Below are 23290 nucleotides of genomic sequence, written 5' to 3' on the forward strand. Positions count from 1 at the left end.
AAGCAGAGCATGACAGAAACCTTCTAGATAGAGCACATGAAGTGAACTTGAAGCTCGATCCTCTGAAGTGCAAATTTAGACTACCAGAAATTACATATGTAGTTAATTTTATTTACTAGCACTGGCTTGCAACCAGACCCGTCCAAGCAAGCAGCCATTCTTGAGATGCCAGCACCAGATAATGTTCAGGGTCTACAATGTTTTCTTGGTATGGTCAACTATTTAGGCAAGTTTATACCAGACTTCAGTGAGTTGACAGCACCTTTGAGAGAGGTGATGCACAAAAATGTTATATGGTCTTGGTCGGAACAGCACCAGAAGGCATTTGAAGACCTTAAGATACTGTGATGTCAATAAACCAGTAACTCTTTCCTGTGATGCTTGAAAGTTTGGTCTTGACACAGTTATTCTTCACAAAGGCAGACCAGTAGCCTGTGTATCTAGAACTCTTACCCAAGCTGAAATGCAATATGCTCAAATTGAGAGGAAAAAAACTTTTGACAATAGTATTGGCATGTTCAAAGTTTCATGATTATATCTATGGTTGGGCTATTCAGATTGAAACTGATCGCCAGCCACTAGTTACTATTCAAAAGAAGCCTATGCATTCGGCTCCAGTGAAATTACAAAGAATAATGTTCAAATTGCAAAACTACAACTTCAAAATGTGTATACAAAAGGCAAGCTTTTTATCTAGCTGATACCTTATCCATAACACCCATAAATACAACGGAACAGCTTCATGCAAAAAATTTTAACTTTGATATCATGGAAGTGCGTAAGTTTTCTACCACGAGACTTGATATGCTGTGAGATCATACAAAGACTGATCCTGTTTTGCAAAAGCTCAACCACTACATTAATGCTGGATGTTCATCAAAGCAAACTAGTGTACCACATGAAGTGCAAACTTATTTTCCTTGCATATATGAGATGTTGATGGAAGATGGCATTATTTTCAAAGGTCCTGGAATTGTTGTTCTTGCTTTCTTATAACATGACTATATCCAGATTTTGTATCTTGGTCACCCAGGTTCTGAATCTACCAAAAGGGTGAGAGAACTAGTATTTTGGCCTTTTCTAGCAAAAAACATTGATCAAGTACATTTTTCTTGTTCAGTATGCAATAGTAGTAAACCGTATTTGCAAAAAGAACCACTTCAGCCAAGTCAAGTTCCTGAACTATCTTGGTCAACAGTAGCCAGTGATATATTCAAGTGGAGCAATCAGCATTACTTGGTGTTGGTGGACTCTTATTTGAACTGGTTTGAGATTGATTTACTACCACGTTGAAACGTCATTTCTCAGTCCATGATGGTCCACACAGTTATTTCTGACCATGGCACCCAATTTACCAGTCCATTTCAGAAATTTACAAAAGAATGGGACTTTGTACATGTTACTAGTAGTCCAGAATACCCACTGTCAAATGGACTAGCTGAACGTGCAGTGCAGAGTGCAAAGCAATTACCTGAGAGATCAAAGCATAATACAGATGTCTTTTTGAATTTACATAATCTCAGAAACATATCCAGTGGTGTTGTACTTGGCTCGCCTGCTCGTAGACATTTATCTAGGCAAACCAGAAAAACATTGCTCATTAGTTCCAGTTTGCTTATTAGTTCCAGTTTGTTGAGGCCTAAAGCTAAGAACAACAGAACAATTGGAGCCTAATTATTCAGAAAGCGTTCTTTCCAGATGTCCGCTATGATAAATCGAGCAAATTTCTTCATCCATTGAAAGAAGTAGAGAGAGTGAGGATACAAACGACAAAAGGTTTTGACCAGATTGGTCAATTAACAAGTATATGTACCGAGCCAAGATCCTACTTCGTAGAATCTGAGACTGTAGAGTACAGGAGAACTCACAGACATCTTCTTCCTGTACCAGAATCAATATTGCAGCATTGTTCCTGTGATACAGACTCTAAATCTTGGAGCAATCCAGACAATGATCTTGTTGCAGAGCATGTCTCAACTTCTACTTCCATTCCTGATGATGTTTCTGATGTCCCCAAGGTTGAACATTTAAGCAGAGACTGTCCCATTTGCTAGACCTGATTCTAATTTCTATGTCACACGATTTGGTCATATTTCTAGACCTAGTGTGAAATACACAGCAACCTGGACATAATTGTCTATGTATTTAGTTCTGTATAATTACATGACAAATAATTATTTGTATTGATTGCATGTCAATTAACGTTGCTAGTATTGCATGACTTATTTCTCAGAGGGAGGCTGTAGAATAATGTGTGTGTTGTAGCTTTTAAGAAGCATTTCAAGGTCAGCACGTGCATATAAATAGCAAACACCTGCTAGCTTCAGTGTCATTTTGACAGTGCAGTCAGAGAGTGAGTATGTACCTGCTAGCTTCAGTGTCATTTTGACAGTGCAGCCAGAGAGTGCGCATGTATCAGTGCAAGAGCTAAGTTTGTTTATAAATTTATCCAAGTTGCATTATTAAGCCTCAGTCCTGATGTCTTGTACATAACAAAGCTGCTTGAACAGAGCCCACAGAGATTCATATGTTCTATCCTGACTGGACTAGTGACAGTGATGCAGGATATGAAGGATGCCTATCTTCAAATTCTTGTTGCCAAAAAACCCAGAACATTAATTGAGATTTGCAACTGGGAGAGAGAACTTCTGTTCACATCTCCTGGAGTCTTTTGCTAAATGCCTGCTCTCAGTGGTTGCATTTGTTGGACTAAGGGTTTGCATATCTTTTTCCCCGACTACTACATGATCCTGGCAATGTCCTAACAAGGCATCCTTCACCCTGACTTGCTTTCGGAACTAGGGACTGATAGCTTGCCAGAAAGAGTCATGATTGATCCCCTTGCAGAAACCAATTTTACTGTGGTCATGTCTGGACACCACTCCATGAGAAGGTGACCTGTTTGACTCAATGCTTCCAAAGCATTCTGCAACAGAGAGTGATTACTACCGGGGAGTTCTCAAGCTATAGGCTTCATAGGATCTTGTATTGTAGTGGTTATCCTGGCATACCTGCATATGAGAAATCTGTAGTTGTACTTAAACAGGTTATCTTTGAGACCCAAATCTTTCTTCCCTGCATCAAGGGGGAGATCTCTTGGTGGATTCAGAAATATGCTCACAAGGAATGTCTTTTAATGGACCTCAACATACAATGACCCTGACCATATATTCCTCAGCTCATTTGGGAGCATTTCAGGTTCAGGGCACCTGGGAGGAAAAGTGAAGAAAAAACACATAAACATGAAGAAAAAACATATAAACATCAAAGAAATAACTTTTATATTTGCCCTGAAAGCCTTTATCACCTTTCTATAGCAGGGGAGTTCAACGGGAGAAGGCTGCATATGTAATTGTGATGTGGTACATAAACATGGAGTAAATAATTCGTACCTGTTTTGCAGACTTGCCATGCAGGTGTGGGAGATGCACCTGCTTTCAAGGCCAATATTTACTGCACCCCCATCTCCTCACAGCAAAAACATGTTAACAGACATGCTGATCAGATCAAAAACAGGTGTCTACAGATGGATGCTAAACAAATATGTCTTTCCGGATGTGATCAGGATGTGTGGGTATACTGTAAATACATCTGTTTGCCTCTCCTCAGAATGAACAACTGAAAAAGGTCTGTTGCAGAACTGCAATTCCAGAGGTATGGAAAACAAGTGACTTTTTTTTTTCTCTGAACTGGATAGGTCTTTTCCTTCATACTTTTCCTCCAATTCCCTTAATCCCCTTGGTACTGTCTTTCTGTCAAATACTCCAACTGTATCTCTGTTCTTGTACCTATTCTGTAATTTTATTTTTTATTTCTATTACAGTATGTAATGATGTTAACTGTAGCTAATATATCTCATGTTATGTTTTCTGTACAACTGATCATTTTTGTTATATTGCTAATTTTTACAAAATTGTGAATTAATTTGAAGCTTTTTCTCCTTGGGTCTCCACTAAAAATGAGCATTTGGCTCAGTTGGACTAACCTAGTTAACAAATGTCAAATAAATAAAAACAAAATAAAAATGAGAAGAAAGACCAAAAGAAATCCCAATAGCTTTATTTTGGACAGTACAGTACTGGTCTCTTTATAACAGGATGGTAAGAGGAAACTGCAAAGTGTTGCCTCAATGTGCTGACTTCAAGACTCAAAATAGGGGTTCCTTGCTACAGCCAAACCTGGGCATTCTAAGACTGCCAGCTTAGATGGTCTTGCCACTTTAGAGCCCCCACTGACACCACAGCCTTCCTTAGAGGGGTTAATACTTAGGCTATACTAGAAGTGTATATGGAAGGAATTGTCAAATGTTTTGCAAGAACTGCAGATAATATTTTGGAGTTACCTGTAGAGCTTGCAGGATAGTTGTGGTAGCTCTTCTCCTAAAGAATAGCATCTGGGTAATTAAAGAATGTTTTTTCTTTACATTCATTCAAGGTAATGATTCAACAGTGGAGTCTGATGTATCTGAATAAGCAATGAGCCACAGCCTATTTATTCATGGGGTTGTTTACTTTTAACTTTATCTTTTCAATGTTTGGGTCACTGCAAGGCTGACAAGAGCCAGGTGAAATAACTTCAGCAAGAACTTTGATTCCATGCCTCATAAGGACTTGGTGGGAAAATTTGAAATATAATGGAGGTGGACTCAAAGTAGCCGGGAGCTGCACAGACATTTGTCCAGCTTGCATGCAAAGTAGATAGAAGGTGGTGGTGGCTGTATATGGGGTGAAGGGGAGGGAGACGTAAGAGAAACTGCCAGTTTATCATTGCGGTACTGTATAGAAGGTAGGAGCTTATGGTTAGTACAGCATATTGTTTTGAGGCATTGGCCATTGGTTAGAAATTAGAAATTTAAAGTCAACTTATCCAGTGCCATCATGATTACAAACATGCATACAGTTTAAAAGTGAATTTGTTTATAGCAGATAATCAATACTAGCTTTACAGCCATTCATGCCACCTACACTATCCAAGTCTGTATTTCACCTGTGTAGGTGCTTGCATCTCTTATGTAAACATAGGCATGACAGACTGTTAGTCTGCGCTGGATATTCATGGGCACATTCTGGTGCTGGCACTGGGAATTGGACACTTCCTGTGGGCAGCTCCAAACTACTTTCTCTCGGTGTGACTTACTTGGACGTGTTACACTGGAGTAAAGTCATGTATACTGAGAACAGGTCATTTGGAGCTTGGCCCCCGATGTAAGCCTGCATATAGACTACACCAAAGTAAGTTACTCGCATCAAGTGCAACTCTTCCAGAATCTGTACGCTTACGGTAGAGTAAGTCGGTTACATTGAGAGCAACTCTGTTGGATTCTGGCACCCTTGTCTTCTTACAGTGCCAAGGATCCTAGCGTAATATCAGCCAGCAGAAGGCAACAGGGACTCGCGCTGCTATGGTCCCTGCTACTTAATACATATATTTCGGACATGGACAGTAATGTCCTTTTAGTCTGCCTGTGTACCATAAGTGCCCAAGTTGTTAAATATGTAAACTGGTGCTTGTGGTTATAGAATTTGGTAATATATTCCAGATGTCCCTTATTCTGTCAGAGAACTAATTAGTACATTTCATTCCTATATAATATCCTACACGGTTGTCCAATCCTTCACTACTACTGTTCGATAAAACCAAGCATTCCCATAGGTAGCTATTTTCAAGTGCCAGATGTAGCTGAATAAGATCTCCTTAAATATCTGCAAGAGCGTATATAAGCTCACATATTTTAATTTTTTATAGCAAGCTAAACTTTCATATTCATCAATTTCCCTTGGTATATTTCTGTTGTATTCTTTTTACAATTTACTCGTGCAAGTTTTCTTAAAAGGTTTCTGTATTAGGGCATATATTAGTTGGATCTAATGTAACTTGAAACAAATATTTCATCATTTAATTTTCTAGACTTTAAATAATTTTATACAGTATATAGTTTTATAATTATTTATAATTGATTGATATGATCAGAAATATTCAAAGATGGATCTACCAATATACCCAAGTCCTTAAATTAATTTATAGTTCTAATCATTGTGTGGCTGTCTCCCCCATATCTCCTGTACTTAGTTTTTGGTGTGTTAGTATACTGTTTTTTTTTTTCTTTACCCAACCTTTAAGTTTAGTAAAACTATATTTTGCAAACCTGCCCTAGCCATAACAAATGCAATCATTTTCCCATTTTCATGTCTTTGGCAAACAGTCCGTCGAACACTGATGAAAAAGATAAATCGTAAAGATACAACCTAAACAAGTCTGAGTCCAGGACAGATCCCAGTGGGACACACACTTAGGTTAAATTGTAGGTTACTGTATCAAGTTGCTGTATGATACTTGCATCATATTTTCTTTGCAAGCCATACAATACAGACTTTTTGTGGACAGGGGCTGATCCGTGTTCCTATCAAAGGCTGAAGGTAGGTTTGCATAAATGATGATTATTATTATAGAACATCATGTTACAGATTATAGGTCTATTATTATAGAACGTCATGTTACAGGTTATAGGTCTGTTTTCAACCTGTATTTGATTATATACACGTTCAAGTCACAACCTTTACAATTACGACAATAATTAATCCAAAATAACCTCCTCTATAATTAATCCACAAGAAAGTAAACTTGTGTGTCTATATACCCTAAAAATGTTTAACAAATGCATTTCTCCAATTTTTTTGAGTAATCTTTCCATACATACATCTGTTATGTACTATGTAATTTAACAGTACCAGAAGTTCACACTGAAAGAGTTATCTGGTCATCATTGTTAATTTTGTCTCCTCTCTGTGCTTTGCTAGGGTCCAGTTTGCAAATAACTACTGCAACATAATCTAATTTAATTTCCGCATTCAGAGCTATCTAGATGTTAGCATAAATTATTTACTTGTGGATATTCTCCATAAGATTTTGTTAAAATATCCAGTCTGTGTCTGAGATTATATTTTAAAATCCAGACACAGTATCAATTGCATATTTTCTTCTGTTCCTGATATTGTCTCACACAATTTGTCCAGTTTATTTCAGTTTTCAAAGCTATAGTTTGACCTCATTCCATTTATTTATTTTTTTTTTTTTTTTCTGTTACAGTTAGACCTCGTTGTGAAAAAAGACAGGCTTTTGCATGTCACTGGGAAAAGCTGATGAGGGGGAAAATGGGTCAGGTTGAAGATAATTACTTGGTCAGTCCATATGGACATGGGTAATGGCCAGGACATTTCTGGTGTGCTTTTCAAAAGCAGTGGTTGCAGATTTCCGTTGTACAAGGTACTGGCGAGTTGCCGTCTTGTAATATTGTTTGCCTTTTGAGGCTGTAGCAAGAGAGGGAGATGCATCCAACTGCATGAAAAATCATCTGTAGAGGGTTCTGCAGAGGCATGGCGTCTTAGGCAGACGACAAACATGATGCGTTTTGTATTTTCTGCATTTACTCTGGTAGCGGTAGGTGACAAGAAAAGAGAGAGAAGTGGGTGGGGAAGGGTGTAGGATGCAGGGTACTGGGTACTGGTTGTGGATGGAGGGGGGAACTTAACTACCAGCATTAGGAAGTGCAGCATGACATCTTGAAATGGCTGGATGTTGTGGTCCTTGGAACATCTAAAGCAGGGAAGTTGCTTTGGTCAGTGATTGTAGTGTGTAGATCTTGGCCATATGATGACCCCAGAGTCTAAAGGAGCCAGCTGCTTTAGTTGTCTCCACAATTCTTGCAAGTAGGAGTCGATGGTGTCTTGTTGCAATGTGCACCATATGAGAAAGGACTAGGACGGCTTACTGCTGTTCTGTGGTGCAGAGGAGCTTGAGTGTGTATCAGCCCAAAAAGTGCTTGTATTGAGGTGACCATTGTAAGTAATTGGAAACTTGTTACTCTGGCTTTAGCTGCGTGTACTGAGGCATTTTTACTACCTTTGATGACAAATAGAGGGAAGATTTGTAAACTTGGCCATCTGGCATGGAGTTTATCTTTTTTTAATGTAAAGTCTTCAGCAGGTCATTTATTAGTCTACTTTTGTGAAAGGAGAATTGATGTAGTGATATCTTAAACCTGGACTGAGAAGCTGGGAATCTGTCAGTTGTGGAATTGTGGAATTTGCAAGAGTTTAAAAAAAAAAAATTAATAATTAATAATTCTTCCTGCTGACTTGTGATGTGCAGTTGTGTCTTTTTTTCCATCGTTCTGGCCATACCACTCTTTCTAGACTACATATGGGTCTGCCATTTTCTTAGCCTCACTCATACAAACTCATTCAGGTTATGACCACATGCATTTCAAAGGTTCAATATTCGACTGTCAAACCTCCTGTCCCTTAATTATACATGAGTTTGTCCCAGTCCAAAATTTTGAGGATATTGATAGAATGAGAGATGAAGATTGTGGCCATCATCCAGTGGATTGGTTTGAAATTTTTCATATATTTGACACCCCTCCCCAGCAAGAAAATGCTGTGTGATGCTTGCTTTGTTATACCTAGTGTATGAGCGTGCTTCCCTACACTTGAAGCTTCGAAATACATTCCTGGGCAGGCTGCTGCTTTTTTATAGCTGGTACCTGCCTTCCTCCAGGTGGAAGTAGGATTTGCCAAGCTCCACCCCTATCCCAGACAAGTATGCTAATATTGCCCACTTCTCCCAAACTGTCTCTTCCAGCACCAGGGCCACTAAGAGAATCTGTGTCCTTTGGAGGTCAGCTGACTAGTATAATCTCGGTTTTATTCCCTCCCAACTGGTATTTTCTTGCTCTTCTTTAACATTTCATATTCTTTGTTTCTGGTTTTACTTCAGAATAGCGCCTTCATTTTCTTCAAAAGATTTCCATCTGTTCTTGACCTTAACTTTTACTTGTATGAGTTAAGGTCCCCTTTATTCTCTGATGTACATATTTTCATTCATTTCGCAGTAATCCTGATACTTTTTTCATTCTAAAGTCTTAAATTCATAGTTATTTTTTTTCTTTATTGCTTCTCTTACACATCACATTTTAATTCTAATATTTCATGCTAATTTGTCTTGTACCCCATAAACTTCTAATCTCTTGTTTAACATTTGAGAGAACCATGTCTTTTTAAACAGCACCCACCACAAACCCATTAAACACCACACTAAGAGCATTTCACCCACCTTTTCCATTCACTCTTTTTCCATTTTTCATTAGTAAATTCATTATTTTATGCATGTTTAATACTTTTGTTTTAAATTATTACTGAGGGATTTGTGAAATTGTAGACCTGCCAAGTTTGTCTGGGCAGATTGGGTGTGTCCCTGATAACACTGTAAGGTCAGTTTGTTTCAAGATAGAGTGCGTCTCCCGTTCAAGACAACACACTTTTTTTTAAATGAATGGACTGTCCTCTTTTAACACTCCAGTGTCAATCTTTGGATTGGTAATTTAAGGACCAGTCTGTGTCCCACTTATAACCATCTAATTAACAAAGTAATAGTATAATGAATTAATTTAAATGTATGAAATTCAAAGATATTGGTCTCTCTTGTGCACGATCATGATTGACTTAAACTTCCTTTAGGTGTTGCAACCTTTGAAATTAATTATGTTAAGTAAGGGTATGCAGAGGTCAACATGAGGGTGTAGAGGGCAAGGCTTACTGCATAAGAATGTGTGGGGAGACGTGCCTTCCATAGAACCAAACTCTGTAATTGTGTCCCTCTTCTCTTTTTTTAATGATTTTATGATGTCTGTGCTTGCTGACCACCTTGGTGCCACCACTTGCTCATTTATTACCCAGTCTCCGGAGTGGGAGGACAGTCATGGTGCAAAAATCCTTCAGGCAGCCATGAGAGGATTTTCATTATTTGAGACATACACCCTCCCTTTGACAGCTGACTTTGAAGGTTTAATTTGGGCATGCACATCTCGGCCTACAACCTCTGAAGGCTGCCCCACTGACACTATCACATTCCATACTGCTCTACACTGTTGCATTCCATACTGCTGTACATTGTACACCTCTCTCTCCAGTAGGTGTTGGCATTGCAGCGGGCTGCCCCACTGACACTATCACATTCCATACTGCTGTACATTGTCAACATTCCATACTGCTCTACACTGTCACATTCCATACTGCTGTACATTGTACACCTCTCTCTCCAGTAGGTGTTGGCATTGCCGCGGGGTTTGGTGACCTATCTCCTATAATGGACAAGCGCAAAGAGCAGCTTGTTGGCATGTTGAGGAGCACTGCCACACAACTTCAGTCATACATAGTGTAGTAGTGTAGCTGTAGAGTTTACCCTCTCAGTGCCTAAGTTAGTCTGCTTTACCACCCCTTTGTAGTTCACCTAAAAAAGTCCTGACACCATTGATGGGCATGTTCCCAGTTTCTCAGTGGCAGCTTAGTAGATATGGACATCTTTAGGCAATATAGAAATTCTCTCATGTTAACTGACAACCAGATAATCCTTGGAGAAATGGATACGGCAGGTGGGAGATATAATTACACAATGTTGCTGCAGTTAAGACACAAAAGCAGTCAAAATAGCAATCGGGTTGTCTAATGTAAGCATTACACCCACCTCGCATAGTACAGACCCAATAATTGGACCAACATATGCTGAGGCACTTATAGGCATTCTTCCTAAACCCCAAAGACCTCCTAGACATATGTCCTACAAAACAACTCATCAGCAGACTCAAAAGCACTCTACCAAAACAATACCCAGTACAACACAACACATGCAGCCACTTCCTTTGGGGTCTCAACTACAAAGCCCACAAGGCAAGCCTACACACTACCTAATATTTTAATCCTAGGAGACTCCATTTAGAGACGTACAGATGTGCCACTCATCTGGCTGAATAAGGAGAAATTCACAGTCGGTTGTCTGTTAGGGGCCAGGATCTACCATATCACACATGCACTAAAGTCATTCAACCAGAAGTACCAGTATAACTCGATCATAGTCTGTTTGTGTATAAATGACCTGAGACATACCTCTTTAGACTATATGAAGAGAGACATTATGGAGCGGTCAGAAAGTGTGTCGAAGGTTAGTATGTGCCTAGTATAAGCAACAGTCCACCTTCATAAAGGATGCTGCCACGGTATGAACAAAAGTTGATCAAACTGGCTTACTTTCTGGTGACATTCCAAGGGTTACAATATTTGTCAGCAAGGGAGGATATGGTTAGACCACATCACTCTTCTAAGATGGTCTGGACCTGTCCCGTCTAAGCTTTTGAATACTGGCTGCGAGATTGTTCTCCTCCATAGTGCCTTGTTTTAGGCAATGCCAAACTGGCAAACCTTCCTATGCAAAACCAGTCCGAGATAATCTCAAGGTGTTACTGCTCAATGCTAGGAGCCTAAACAAGAAATGGCACTTCCCTCAAGCACTCCTCATCCTAAAGAATGTGGACATCTGTGCAGTTACTGGGGCGTGGTTAAAAGACCCAGAGAGCACTCTGGCAGTGCAGGGCTACAGTCCTTTCCACACATTCAGGCCAGCTACTGCACAGGTAGGCACCAAAGATGGAGGTGCCACAATGTATATCAACAATGAACTTACCTCAAGACTAGTCAAATGGAATGACAAGCTTGAGCTTCTCCATGCCCAGTTTCCATAGGTGAAGTCCCATATCCTGTCTTTGCAAGCTGTTGGTCATGCACTATGAATTGAGAAACACTTGGCCTCCAGTAAGTCCAAGTAAGTGTTATCAACATTCCACCCAATGCCATATTCATGGGCAATTTCAACCCCTCCCCCCATAAACTGGGATACTTAACAGGACTAGAGGTTCCTTGACTTTGTAAGTCCAAACGCCTTGGACCAGTTAGTCCATATGCCCACTAGGGTTGCAAACATATTCTGTTACTCACAAACATGAGTGAACATTGCATCCTGCATTGTAGTGTCCTCTGTGGTAAGGTCAAGTCACAAAGTTGCCTCCTTCCTAATAAAAATAATTTCTGTGACTTTGGATAATCCTATAACATTTAGGAACTATTCGAAGGCAAACATCCTACTACTAAGTGATAAACTGTCAAAATTTCAAGACCTTCTCAACCCTGGCAACTCTGCTGTCTATGTGAAATTGTTCACAGAAAACCCTGTATAATCATGTTAATAAATGCACAGAGATCCTTCTGCCTACCAGAAATAAGCCCACAACCAACTCAAAAAACACCCTGGTGGAATCCAAACATAAACCTGTTTGTACAACAAAAGAAACAGTCATAAGCCAGAATTAGGAAGTGGTTTGCCCCACTTGATCAAACACTCCTCAATCATAGCAAACAAAGAGGGCAAATTTAAATATATTAAAGGCAAATTTAAGGTAAAAATATGCTCCCAAGCAAAGGACAGTCACAAGGCTTTCTTTAGCTATGTATGAAACCTCAGTTTGCGCACAGCAGTGTACAGAATTGATTGTAAATGGAGCCACCTACACAGAGCTGGAAAATATAGCAAATCTGCTGGCCAACAAATATTGCTTCAGTTTTACCACCCTGTCTCCTCCAGCTGCTCCAAGTACCATCAAACTACCCTCACCAACTATCTAGGGTGCAGGTCCTCAATGTACTCTCTAAGGCCAAAAACACTTCATCACTGGGTCACAATAATATCCCAGGGTGTGTCCTAAATAGCTTGAAACATGACCTAATAGGACCACTAGAGTCACTGTTTAACCATAGTCTACAAGCAAGCTGTGTGCCATGGGAATGGAGAACTACAATGGTCATCCCTCTGCACAAGGGTGGTCTGTCCATGTTCTCTGGGAACTACAGACCCATAAGAATAACTAGTCTTTGTATGCAAAGCCATAGAAAGAGTTCTCATGGAACTGATTAAACACTGAATCTAACCTAGTTGGGTTTCATCAAGGGCAGATCATACCTACTCAAGTTTGGTGAACTTCTTTTGAGAACATCACCAGGGGAATAGATGAGGGTAAAACAGTACATACTGCTTATCTTGACCTAAAGAGATTTAATACAATACTCCACTCTGGCATGGTAAACTCAGGAATATAGGTGTAAACCTCTGTTAGCACTGGATAGTCAGCTGGCTGTCAGATTAGACTCTGGAAGTTAGGATAAGGGAGACCACCTCCACAGAGAGGCCATTAACTAGTGAAGTCCCTCAAGGCTCTGTGCTGGTTTTGCTCTTTTTTGGCATCTATTTTTCTGAAGTCCAGGCCAGTGTGAAGGGTCTCTGGCTGACTAAGTTTGCAGATGGTTTCACACTAGGAGCAGATACAGAATCCCCAAGACACTAACATCCTACAGGAAAGATTACCACAGACAAATGACTGGTGTCAGTCCTGGCTTAAAACTTGGTGTCAAGAAATGTATAATAGCACCCTTTGGGAAGGGGCTACCCTAGGAAATAATTTCATCAATAACACACTATTAGGAGTAGAATCAGTAGTCAGGAATTTGGGTTTGCATGTAGATAGTAATCTGGTTTTTGGCCAACATATGTCTAAGGTAGTAGGTTCATAAGTTCATAAGGCAATACTAGGCTGTTGGCTCGGAGGCCCTTTTAAGCCTAGCCAAGAATTTCACCCATGTTCCTACAAAGGCAGCACCTGTTTCTCCTGTCCAGAAGGGACACCGGTGGTATCCCAGGGGTGTATTTTCTGTTTCCCAGCCAGTCATCCAGGTTCCTCTTGGGGCTAGTGATGTACTCTGCTTGACATGGATATTCCACAGATGGGGGAGTCTTTGGAACACAATTCTATTCTGACAAGTTCCATTAGTCACAGACCAAGTTAAGGCCTTGTGTGAGGGTTTTGTGAGTGAAGTTTGACCTACAGATATGCAGCAACTCCATCAAGGCTGGGTCTGAGATGGAAATTATTCTGTGTTGTTTAAGCAAGGACATGGCATCTAGGTCCATGGAAGTCATCACCCACCATATTCTGCCCTAATCTAGTGCATCATTAAGTACAGCTGACTAGGCATATGCAACAAATGGAATGTCCATAATGATTCCTCACAAAAAAAAAAAAATACATGGTTTAAACAGCAGGTCCTATGTAGATTGCCTAAACGCCCTATCTCTAGTCTTTCTTATAGACTGTTAAGAGGCTATCTCTAGTCTTTCTTATAGACTGTTAAGAGGTGATCTATGCATGGCATACAAGGCATCCTTGGATCCCTCTCTGATGGACTTGTGCATATCTGCAAAACAAAAAGCATCAGACTTAATTGACCTTAGGATTTAAACTTTGCTTATGACATAAATAGGACATGTTGGAGGAACAGGTATGTGTCTTGGAGAATTCCACTCCTTTTGAATAGGCTTCACATCTATGTGAAACAGTGCTCTTCCCTAACCCTGATCAAGAGAAAACCTGAACCAGTGGATGGAAAATCAGAAATGCACCTCTGGTCTAGCACTTATGTCTCTGATGGACAGAGACAGCTTGTGAATCTTGCCCTAGCTTACATATCGGTAATAAAATAATCTCTATTGCGCACAAACTTGCGGGATACCACTGGGATGTTTGGCTAGGCTTTTAGAGGCCCCAGTGGTAGTTGGCCTAGTATACACACACAAACAGGAAAAAATGATTGGAAGGTATTATTCCCCTGAAGGGTACTTGTTTGCTCAGCTTGAATAATGCTAGCATTCTAAGGCTTCTGCATACTGGCTAAAATTTTTGCTGTCCTTTATAGTGCCTTTATTAGCCAGGATGCAGCTAATGGACATCCCAATGTAACTAACGCATCAAATCCAAAACAGGATCACATAAAGGTGGCTATACATCCGTGCCAGAAATCTCAACAGCAAAACTTCCTGACCTTGAGACTGTCCTGTATTTGGAATGCATTTATATTTGTGTAATTACTGAAACTTGTTTAAATGTTTAGAGAGCACAGCCTCCATAGCTGGATTTTGTGTCTACTATATCTTCAGACCCAGTGACCACTGCGGTAGCATCTCTATATTGGGGACCATATTTTCCCAAAGACAGATTCCAGAGACCCACAAACTGAACTCCTTTAACTCCAAATAGCACTAAACAGGACTATTATTTTATAGTCTTTTACAGAACAACCTCTATGGCCTTTAAACATCATGCAAGGTTCCTAAACATCTTTGTGAAGAAAGAAGTCCCATCATTTTACGAGAGTGTTTTGCTATTTCCCTCTCAAATAAACTGGGGCACCTATACCTCCAATGAGAGATGTTCAAATATTCTTAGACTTAAACTTGCAGACCTAGATTTGTAACATACCCACTAGAGTACATAATACTCTTCATCTAGTTATTACAAATATAGCTTCTTTCTTTAGTATTCCTCTGATATTGCATTCCTTGATAAGTTGGATCTTAAACTAGCCACTTTCAGTTTCAAAAATAAACCTTCTGAAACCAATATCTTAAAATTCAAGGATTTCAAAAGTACTAACCTCACCAAATTCTATGACAGAATTTCAGAATTTACTTTTAGAAGCATCAAACTGACATTGCCACAGCAGGGTAGCTACACAAAGGAGTTCTGTGTCTAATTAGATTGTGTATAGAACTGGCAATACCAACCAAATCTAATAGGAAATTTAAAAACAAACCTGTGATGGTCCACCAACTTACAGAAGAAAACTTCTTAAAGTGCACAGCAGATCAAAAGACTCGCATCAAGAATACTATTAGAAACATGACTAAAAATTTGAAAAATAGGTCAACTAAAGCAGCCCATGAACTTAGGTTAGTCAAAGTCAAGGTAAACTTTGTCATAGAGTACAATGCCCCCTTTGGTATGTACCTAACCAGGCATATCCAACAATTGGAACGTCCACAGAGGTTCCTCACTAAAAGAATACAGGGCATAAGTAATATGTCCTATGCAGACCGCCTCAAACTCTGTCACTGTATTAGGTCTCCTACATGCTTTTGAGGGGAGATTATGCCTGGCATACAGGGCATTGTCAGAACCCACTCTGGACCTCCTGTATATTCACAAAACAAATGGTACCAGAATTACCCATTCTAAAAACTTAAACCTTGCCTGTGGTATAAATAGGACCTGCTGGAGAGAGAGAGAGAGAGAGGTATGTATCCCAGAGACTACCCTGTCTATAGAATAGGCTCCCCATCCTTGTGAAGCAGAGTTCCTTCCTAACCCAATTCAAGTGCAACTTGGACAATTGGATGGGGAAATCAGAAATTCATCCATGGTTTGGCACCTATGTCTGTAATGGAAACAGGTAACCTGTAAAAGGTTCTCCCTTATCAAGGGTATCAGAACTTGTCAGAGATTTGGGATGCATGGCTAGGCTTAAAAAGACCTTTGTGGTCGTTAGCCTAGTAAACACCTATGAACCTGTTTAGAACTAAACATGTGTAGCCTAAACGACATTTCATGCATTAGCTCAATTCTTGAGATTACAAAGGAAAGTGAAACAACACGTACAAGTAGAGGAATAAACATAACTGACAAATATAGTACTACTCCTAATATATGCAAGAAAGAGGAGAGACGTTTACCAACACTCATACGAAAAGAATAATTTTCTAATTAAAGTAATAACTACCCTATTTAAAGTAATAATAATATGTCTAATTATTTGTCTAATATTGCACTTATTGAGGTTAGCCTCTGAAGCCAAGGACAATTTCAAACCACCTTTTGTTATGATAGGAAACTAAAACAATAACCCCAAAGATTGCTCTGAGCTTACTCAAAATGTCACCACCTACACTGCTGCGGCAGGTATTGGCAGGCAATTTCAGCGTGAATTTTGCCCAGCGGCAACTATCCAGAACCAACTTATCCCTGAATCTCTCATTGTCAGTAAAGAATGTGTGCTGAAGGTGTTTGGAAAACCGAAAATACTTCCATGGGAACTGACAATCTACTGGGCTGTTAAATAAACAGTACTAAACAAGGTATGGCAGAGGCACATAAACTGTTTTAACCTGCTGTTAGCCACAGTCTTTGTCCCAGAGGTTTGGTGCTCAGCAGCAGTGATGCTGTTCCATAAGGGTGATCCTACCTCCGACTCCTTGAATTATGGGCCCATCAATCTGACTAGTCCCATTTGCAAGATTTATGAAACCTATTATAATTGACCTGATCAACTATATCAAAAATTTAATCAAAAATTTAATCAAACTATGTCTATAGTACTTTTGTTTTTGTGAAGGATAGATCTTATGTAATTATGCCTTTGAAAGGGTAACACAAGCTGTTGACACTACATACCTTGACACCATCGGGTATGGTAGTCTAGTTAAGTTAACTTAGTGCATTACAAATAGATGTCTTAACTGCTCAATCACGCATAACTGCTACTACCTCCTGTGCCCTATGTAGCTTACTCTGTACCTTGCCTGTCCTTACATCAACATAATGTTGATCCAAAAAAAAGCTGTACACCGTTAAAAATGGCACACAGAATACTCTTCTTTCCTGACGAATGTCCTTCCCCAACCTCTATTCCCACAAGGCTCCTTCACTCATCAGACACAAATCTACTTCAGTTCGAAAAAAAATGTATAATACTTTTGGTGACTCCCTATGTTACACCTGCATATCTGAATTGTGGAATTCCCTTCCTGCTTACATTAGGCTAGTATCTTCCCCCATCTGCTTCAAAGTCATACTGAAGGAGCACCACTCTTGCTCCAACTCACTTGGCTAAAATCACCATTGTGCTTCTTGCTTTTTTCTGTATCATTCATATTTTACATCCAGATTTTGTTTCCTTTAACTCCTTTTTCCCCTTGTAATCACACTGTTTGCCCTTGATCACCCTAGACACTGTGCTACTCTTTTCCACCTTTCTACTTGTAATAAATACCTCTCGGTAAACTGCGCCAACAGTCTTCCCTTTAATAACATCTCCTCCCCCTTTCCTGTTATAAGGTGAGGTTCAATAAAGCCTACACAAAGTGTACACGATATGTATTCAAGAACATCCCTAGTACATTTTTGTGCTTTCTAGTCACTCAGAAAGATTACAGTAAGTGTACATGTAGTCTACACTTTGCGGTAACCTTTATGAATCTCTGTTCGTATTTAAAGCTGCAAGAAAAGCAGTAGGAAAACTAAAATTAGGAGGAAGAAGGTAAGAGTTGTGGCTGTGTTGTCTGTTCACTCAGAATGGTGTACACTTAGTGCATACATTATTGAATTCCGGGGATAATCTTTTCCACTCTTATTAACATCATCTCCGCTATTCCTCCTTCTCTTATATTCTAAGTATCTGTCACTGCTTTGCAACTATTCTTTCTACTGAAAGCAATTATTGCGCTAAGCCATTCATTTTATCATGTTATATTGTATTGTATTGTAATTTTTCTGTATTTGTGTTTTTTATTGTTACATTGTCTTCTTTTGCAGAACTGTTCTGCTAAAAAGGGGTCTTGCATAACCCAGTTGCATTATCCCAGTAAACAAATACAAACTAACTAACAAACATAAGTGGTAAGATGGATAGCAAATTGGCTAAAAGGTAGATCTCACAAATGGTAGGTAGCGAGTGCCTCACTTGAATGAAAGTGACCAGAGTATCTCACAGGGTTTGCTGTTGATCTGTATTATTTGATATCTGCTTTTTTGATCTTCAGACCATGAATCAAGATCTTTGGCTAAGCAAACTTACAGAGGACTGTAAATCTGAAGTTGTCGTCAAGTCCCCATCTGATGGCCAAACCCTTCAGCAAGAATTTACACACACTAATCCTGGGCATACAAAAAAATGATCTCAAATTAAATGGGGGGAGTGCATTATTATCACATTTGGTAGACGGCACTCCCCACAGATTACAACGTAGACAATACCCATACCTCTCAACCATCTCGATTTTTGCAGAATGTCCAGATTTTTGCCCTATATTTTTGTATGTTCTTCATAAAATGTTTAGTTTTCTGGCAAATCATTGAGGATTGAAATCACTAGAAAATTGAGTTTCCGGCTTCATATCCTTCAGAAAATGCATGCTAATGCAAGAGTTATTATTCTTGCAATTTTCTAAATATAATAATTAAAATGTGTCCTTGTTTTTGGGCCTTTCCCCAGCATTATTTTTGTCTTTGGCCAGATTTCTTGCAGTAAGGTTGAGAGGTATGACAATAACCCACTTTTAAAATGCAAATGTTATCAGGGACCTTGGAACTTGGGTTGATAATTCCCTGTCCTTTGATCATCATGTAATGACAGAAGTCAGAAAGTTCTACTTTGCGCAACTAATTGCAAAGGGAATATCAAGATGTGAAGAGGTAGTTGTCCCTTTATACTCAGCATTAGTCAGGCCAGTTATTGATTACAGCAGCCCCTTTGGAATGTACTGCACTTGACGTGAAACAAGAAGTAGACCACAGAGGCTCCTAAGAAGATTACTTGCTTAAAAATTCTTAAGCTACTAGAAAAGGCTGGAAGCATAATCCCTTTATTCAGTACCTTACAGGCTTCTGAGAGGAGATGCATGATTTGCTTCTGTGCCATTCGATACCCAGTTGTACTTGATCACTTGCATCTCCACAAATCAAATACTTCCAACAATACTAATACCATGGATCTACATCTTCACCAGCCGATTTAAATAAAACATGGTGAGACAGTATCTCCTGCCTCTAGAACATACTCCCCCTGCAAATAAGCAGACTGATGTTCTAAAGTTTTCTGGATGATTGCATGGGTATCCACTAATTCAGTCTGGTCTAGCCCTCTATGGAATTGGAGTACAGCCCAAGGAATAGGCACTGGCAAAGTGTAAATGGTCACGTGACTCTGGTGCCTTGAATTTCCTATGATCCTGTGAATAGAAAAGTTTTCATATGCATGAAAAGGTGTGCTAGCACTTAATGAAAAACAAGGTTTAAAAAATGCATGTCGTCTTAAAACCTGTATAATTGAATGAATAAAAGTACATCATTGGTGAGTCTTTTATGCAAGAGGGGAATACTCATCTCATCCGTTTTACCCAATTACGCCAGTCCAACTCCAAAGTCATGCAGCATAAGGGAGAAAAATAATATTCCTTTATCTCTGGTTAATTGGGTTGGGGGATGATCAAAGAACCCTATTCAGCCATGATCCAGGCTAGCATGCACATTACTAACAATCTGTTAGATGATGATGCTTGCACAATCAGTGTTATATACATGAAGGCAAACAAATGGGAATATAAGCATAAGTGGAAACGGAAGTAAAATAGCAATAGAAATATAAGAATAAACAATAAGAATGCTATCAGAGTTGTCTGTATATTTCTTTATTAGTGCATGCATTGACCATACACACAATAAATCTTTTATAAGGAAGCAGAAATCATTTGGTATACTTGGTTCTCCAGAAACCAAGTATTTCTCACATCAGCATAGGGTGGTGACATTGCTGTTAGAATAAGTACGTGGGCAGGGCTGAGTGTGCATACCTGAGGAGAAAAAGGAGGGAGAAATCCCTGTGCTTGAAGAGTAGTGTTTTTGCTTATTCAAAATGTTTGTGTTTACATTTCTGGCCTTTAATGAGGACATCTTTTGGCTTTAGTGTTTTCTGTTTCAGGATTTTGAAGCTTAGGTTTATGAAGTAGAAGCAAATGCCACTTCTTCTGAAATCCTGGGTCTTCGAAGGTTTTGAGGCAGTTTGGGTGTGTCTCTTGGTGGACTTGTCGAGGGGGCTCTGTTATCAATGATTGTTTAAGACAAGTCCAGTACTATTTCTATTTTCCATAAGTGTATCCTCTCCATTATTTGAGGTGAGCAGAGACCTAACCAAAACCAGTGCACTTGTGAAATGTAGTGAGGTGCTTCTGTGTGTTTCCATCTAGCCATTCTCATCTTGCTAGATCTGTCAGAGGCTTTAATTTAGGAGAGTCTAAACAGGAATGTTGTGTTAGTGTGTCTGTGTATGTGTGCATGCTTGTGGGAGTGTGTAGGGGGAGTGACATCAGTTCTTGATTTGGTTAAGTGATGTGTAGTTAGGCAGAGCCTCTAATACGTTTTCAGTTCCTTACTTAAACATTTACTGATCCCTGCATGTTTGAAAGTTTACAAACCAGATGCTACTTGAACTTTTACACACTTAACTGGAATTTGTATGGACAGCAATATTTAGGAAACATTTTTACAGCATTTGAAAAGGCTTGCAGCTCTGTCTAATGGTCTTGGCAGTTTGTGAACCTTAAAATACTTGAAAGGATGAATCATTCATTTTACTCCCTAGTGGGTTTGTGGTGGTGCATTATGTTACTGTGAAACATAACGCAAGAAATGTTATACCTCTGTTATATATACACATAGACACAGAATGAGGATAAGCGAATGGGCTTCCTACACCTGTAAACGGAGTGCAGTAGAAGGAAAGGTAGTGGCAATTGTTTTAGGGCATTATGTCTAATAAATGACGTTCCACAGATGTTCTCTGAAAAGAACTGAATGTTTTTAACTCTTTGAAGAGCAGCATTCCCATTAATTTTATTTTTTCACATTTTGATTTTTGCATTAGATTCAAAGTCACACGAACCCACAGAAAAAAAGCATTTGCATTTAATTAACAGCAAGAAGAAACAAATGAAAATGTGGTTTAGTCCTCGGCGTAAAAGTTGGAGGTATGTTTTGGAATCGGCTGCAACTAGGGAAGGCTGCAGAGAACAGAAGAAAGGAAATGCCGTGAAAACCAACACAGCTACTGGTCAGGCTTCGACTTCCATTTATGAATTTCCACTATCCCAGTCAGATTCTCCAGTAAGAAAGCCAAAGGCCAAACGCAAGCAAAGCAAAAAGAAAAAATTGGAAGACATCAATCGGAAATGGGGTTTTGGAAAAGATAAAAGGAAGACAAGAATGCAGGAAGCTTCCAAAGAAGTCATCCCAGAGAAGGTTGTAACATTCTGTAACCAAACTGAAGTGCTTTGTAGTCCAATAAATAAGAGTGAAATGAATTCAGCATTCTCAGAACTTCCTAGAATTACTGAAGGTCCTGAACTTCCTGAAAAGTCCAGTATTTCTCCAGGCAAGAGTTGTGATTTAGCTACCATGGGTATAGCTAACGGATCTGTTGATAATGATGACAGTGCAGTGTCTTCCAAAATTACAACTGCTTTGCAGGTGGAGAAACCCATGAAGACCACTTCTGGGGAAGACTTTTGTGACAAAAAAACATTTTACGCAGCATTTAGTGTTAATCAGGATAGCACTACTGAAGGTTCTCCAATGAGTTCTTTCCCTGAAAATAGTTCTCTCCTTGGTGAAAATTGCACTCAAAAACGCCCTCTACAAACAAGTGACTCCTTTAAAAAAACATGCAAACGAGCAAGAAAAACTTCAGGCAAGAGTTGTGATTTAGAAATGGATTCCTTGGCTATACATACTATGGATGATAAGACAATGCCTTCTGAATCTGCAGCTGCTTCGGAACCTACAGCCTTTGTGGAGACAACCATTTCACGGCCACTGAACTCCAGGAATGCTACTTCTACTGAAAGCTGTTCTGATATGAAGCCAGTTTCTACAAAATTTAGAGCTGATCAGGATAAATGTACTGGAGGCTATTTACCTGAAAATAGTTCTGTTCTTGATGAGCACTGCACCCCAAAACATCCTGTACAGCCAAGTAACTCCTTTAACAAGACACCCAAGCAAGCAAGAAAAACTTCTTCAGGCAAGGGTTGTGACTTAAAAATGGATTCCTTGGCTGTACCCATGGTTACTAATAATGACAACAAAATAATCTCTACCGAGTTGGTGGTGGTTTCAGATCCTAGAATTTCTGTGGAGGCAACTGTTTCACAGCCAGACAACTCCATGAGCACTCTTCCTACAGAAAACATTTCTGACCCAAAAATAGTTTCTACATCATTTAATAATGATCAGGACAAACTTACTGGAAGCTCAGATATGTATTCTTTTGCTGAAAACAGTTCTTGTCTTAGTGAACATTGTACCCCAAAACGTCCTTTACGTTCAAGTCATTTTACATCCAAACGAGGAAGAAAAACGAGAGCTAGTGTGGAATGTTCAGAAGTTCAAGGTTTATCATCTGAGAAGAAGGTTCCCAATGTTTCCCCAGCTGAATCCTCTAATCTTCAGACATCACTGCCACTGGAGAGTTCTGCTCAAAATGGAGTGAATGATAACATAAGCGTTTCACCTTCTCTTGATGTGTCCTATAATAGTCCTTCTATAAAAACAAAGGGTACCAGTTTGCTTCAGAAGTCTTCTGTTACTTCAGTATCGACACCTAAAAGGCGCTCAAGCACTGGTTCAGTAAACAGTCCTACAAGTCTGAAATCTCCTGGTACACCATCTGCCATGAAGAAGAACCACAAGGGAGAGACTCCGCTCCACATTGCTGCAATAAAGGTAAAAGTATTCCTTTCTTACTGTAAT

General features: G+C 39.4%; 1 protein-coding gene across 1 annotated transcript in view; it reads left to right on the plus strand.

Annotated features, from left to right (window-relative positions):
* The window catches only part of BARD1 (BRCA1 associated RING domain 1), a 597047-nt gene that overhangs the window by 48264 nt on the left and 525493 nt on the right, over positions 1-23290 (plus strand). Inside the window, exon 4 of the mRNA XM_044075721.1 lies at positions 21408-23263. Coding sequence (XP_043931656.1) covers positions 21408-23263 — 1856 coding nt within the window. The remainder of the gene's footprint in view (positions 1-21407; positions 23264-23290) is intronic.

Source organism: Protopterus annectens, chromosome 6.part1 (assembly GCF_019279795.1).
Source record: "Protopterus annectens isolate FY-2018-M chromosome 6.part1, PAN1.0, whole genome shotgun sequence".
Classification (NCBI taxonomy): Eukaryota; Metazoa; Chordata; order Ceratodontiformes; family Protopteridae; genus Protopterus; species Protopterus annectens.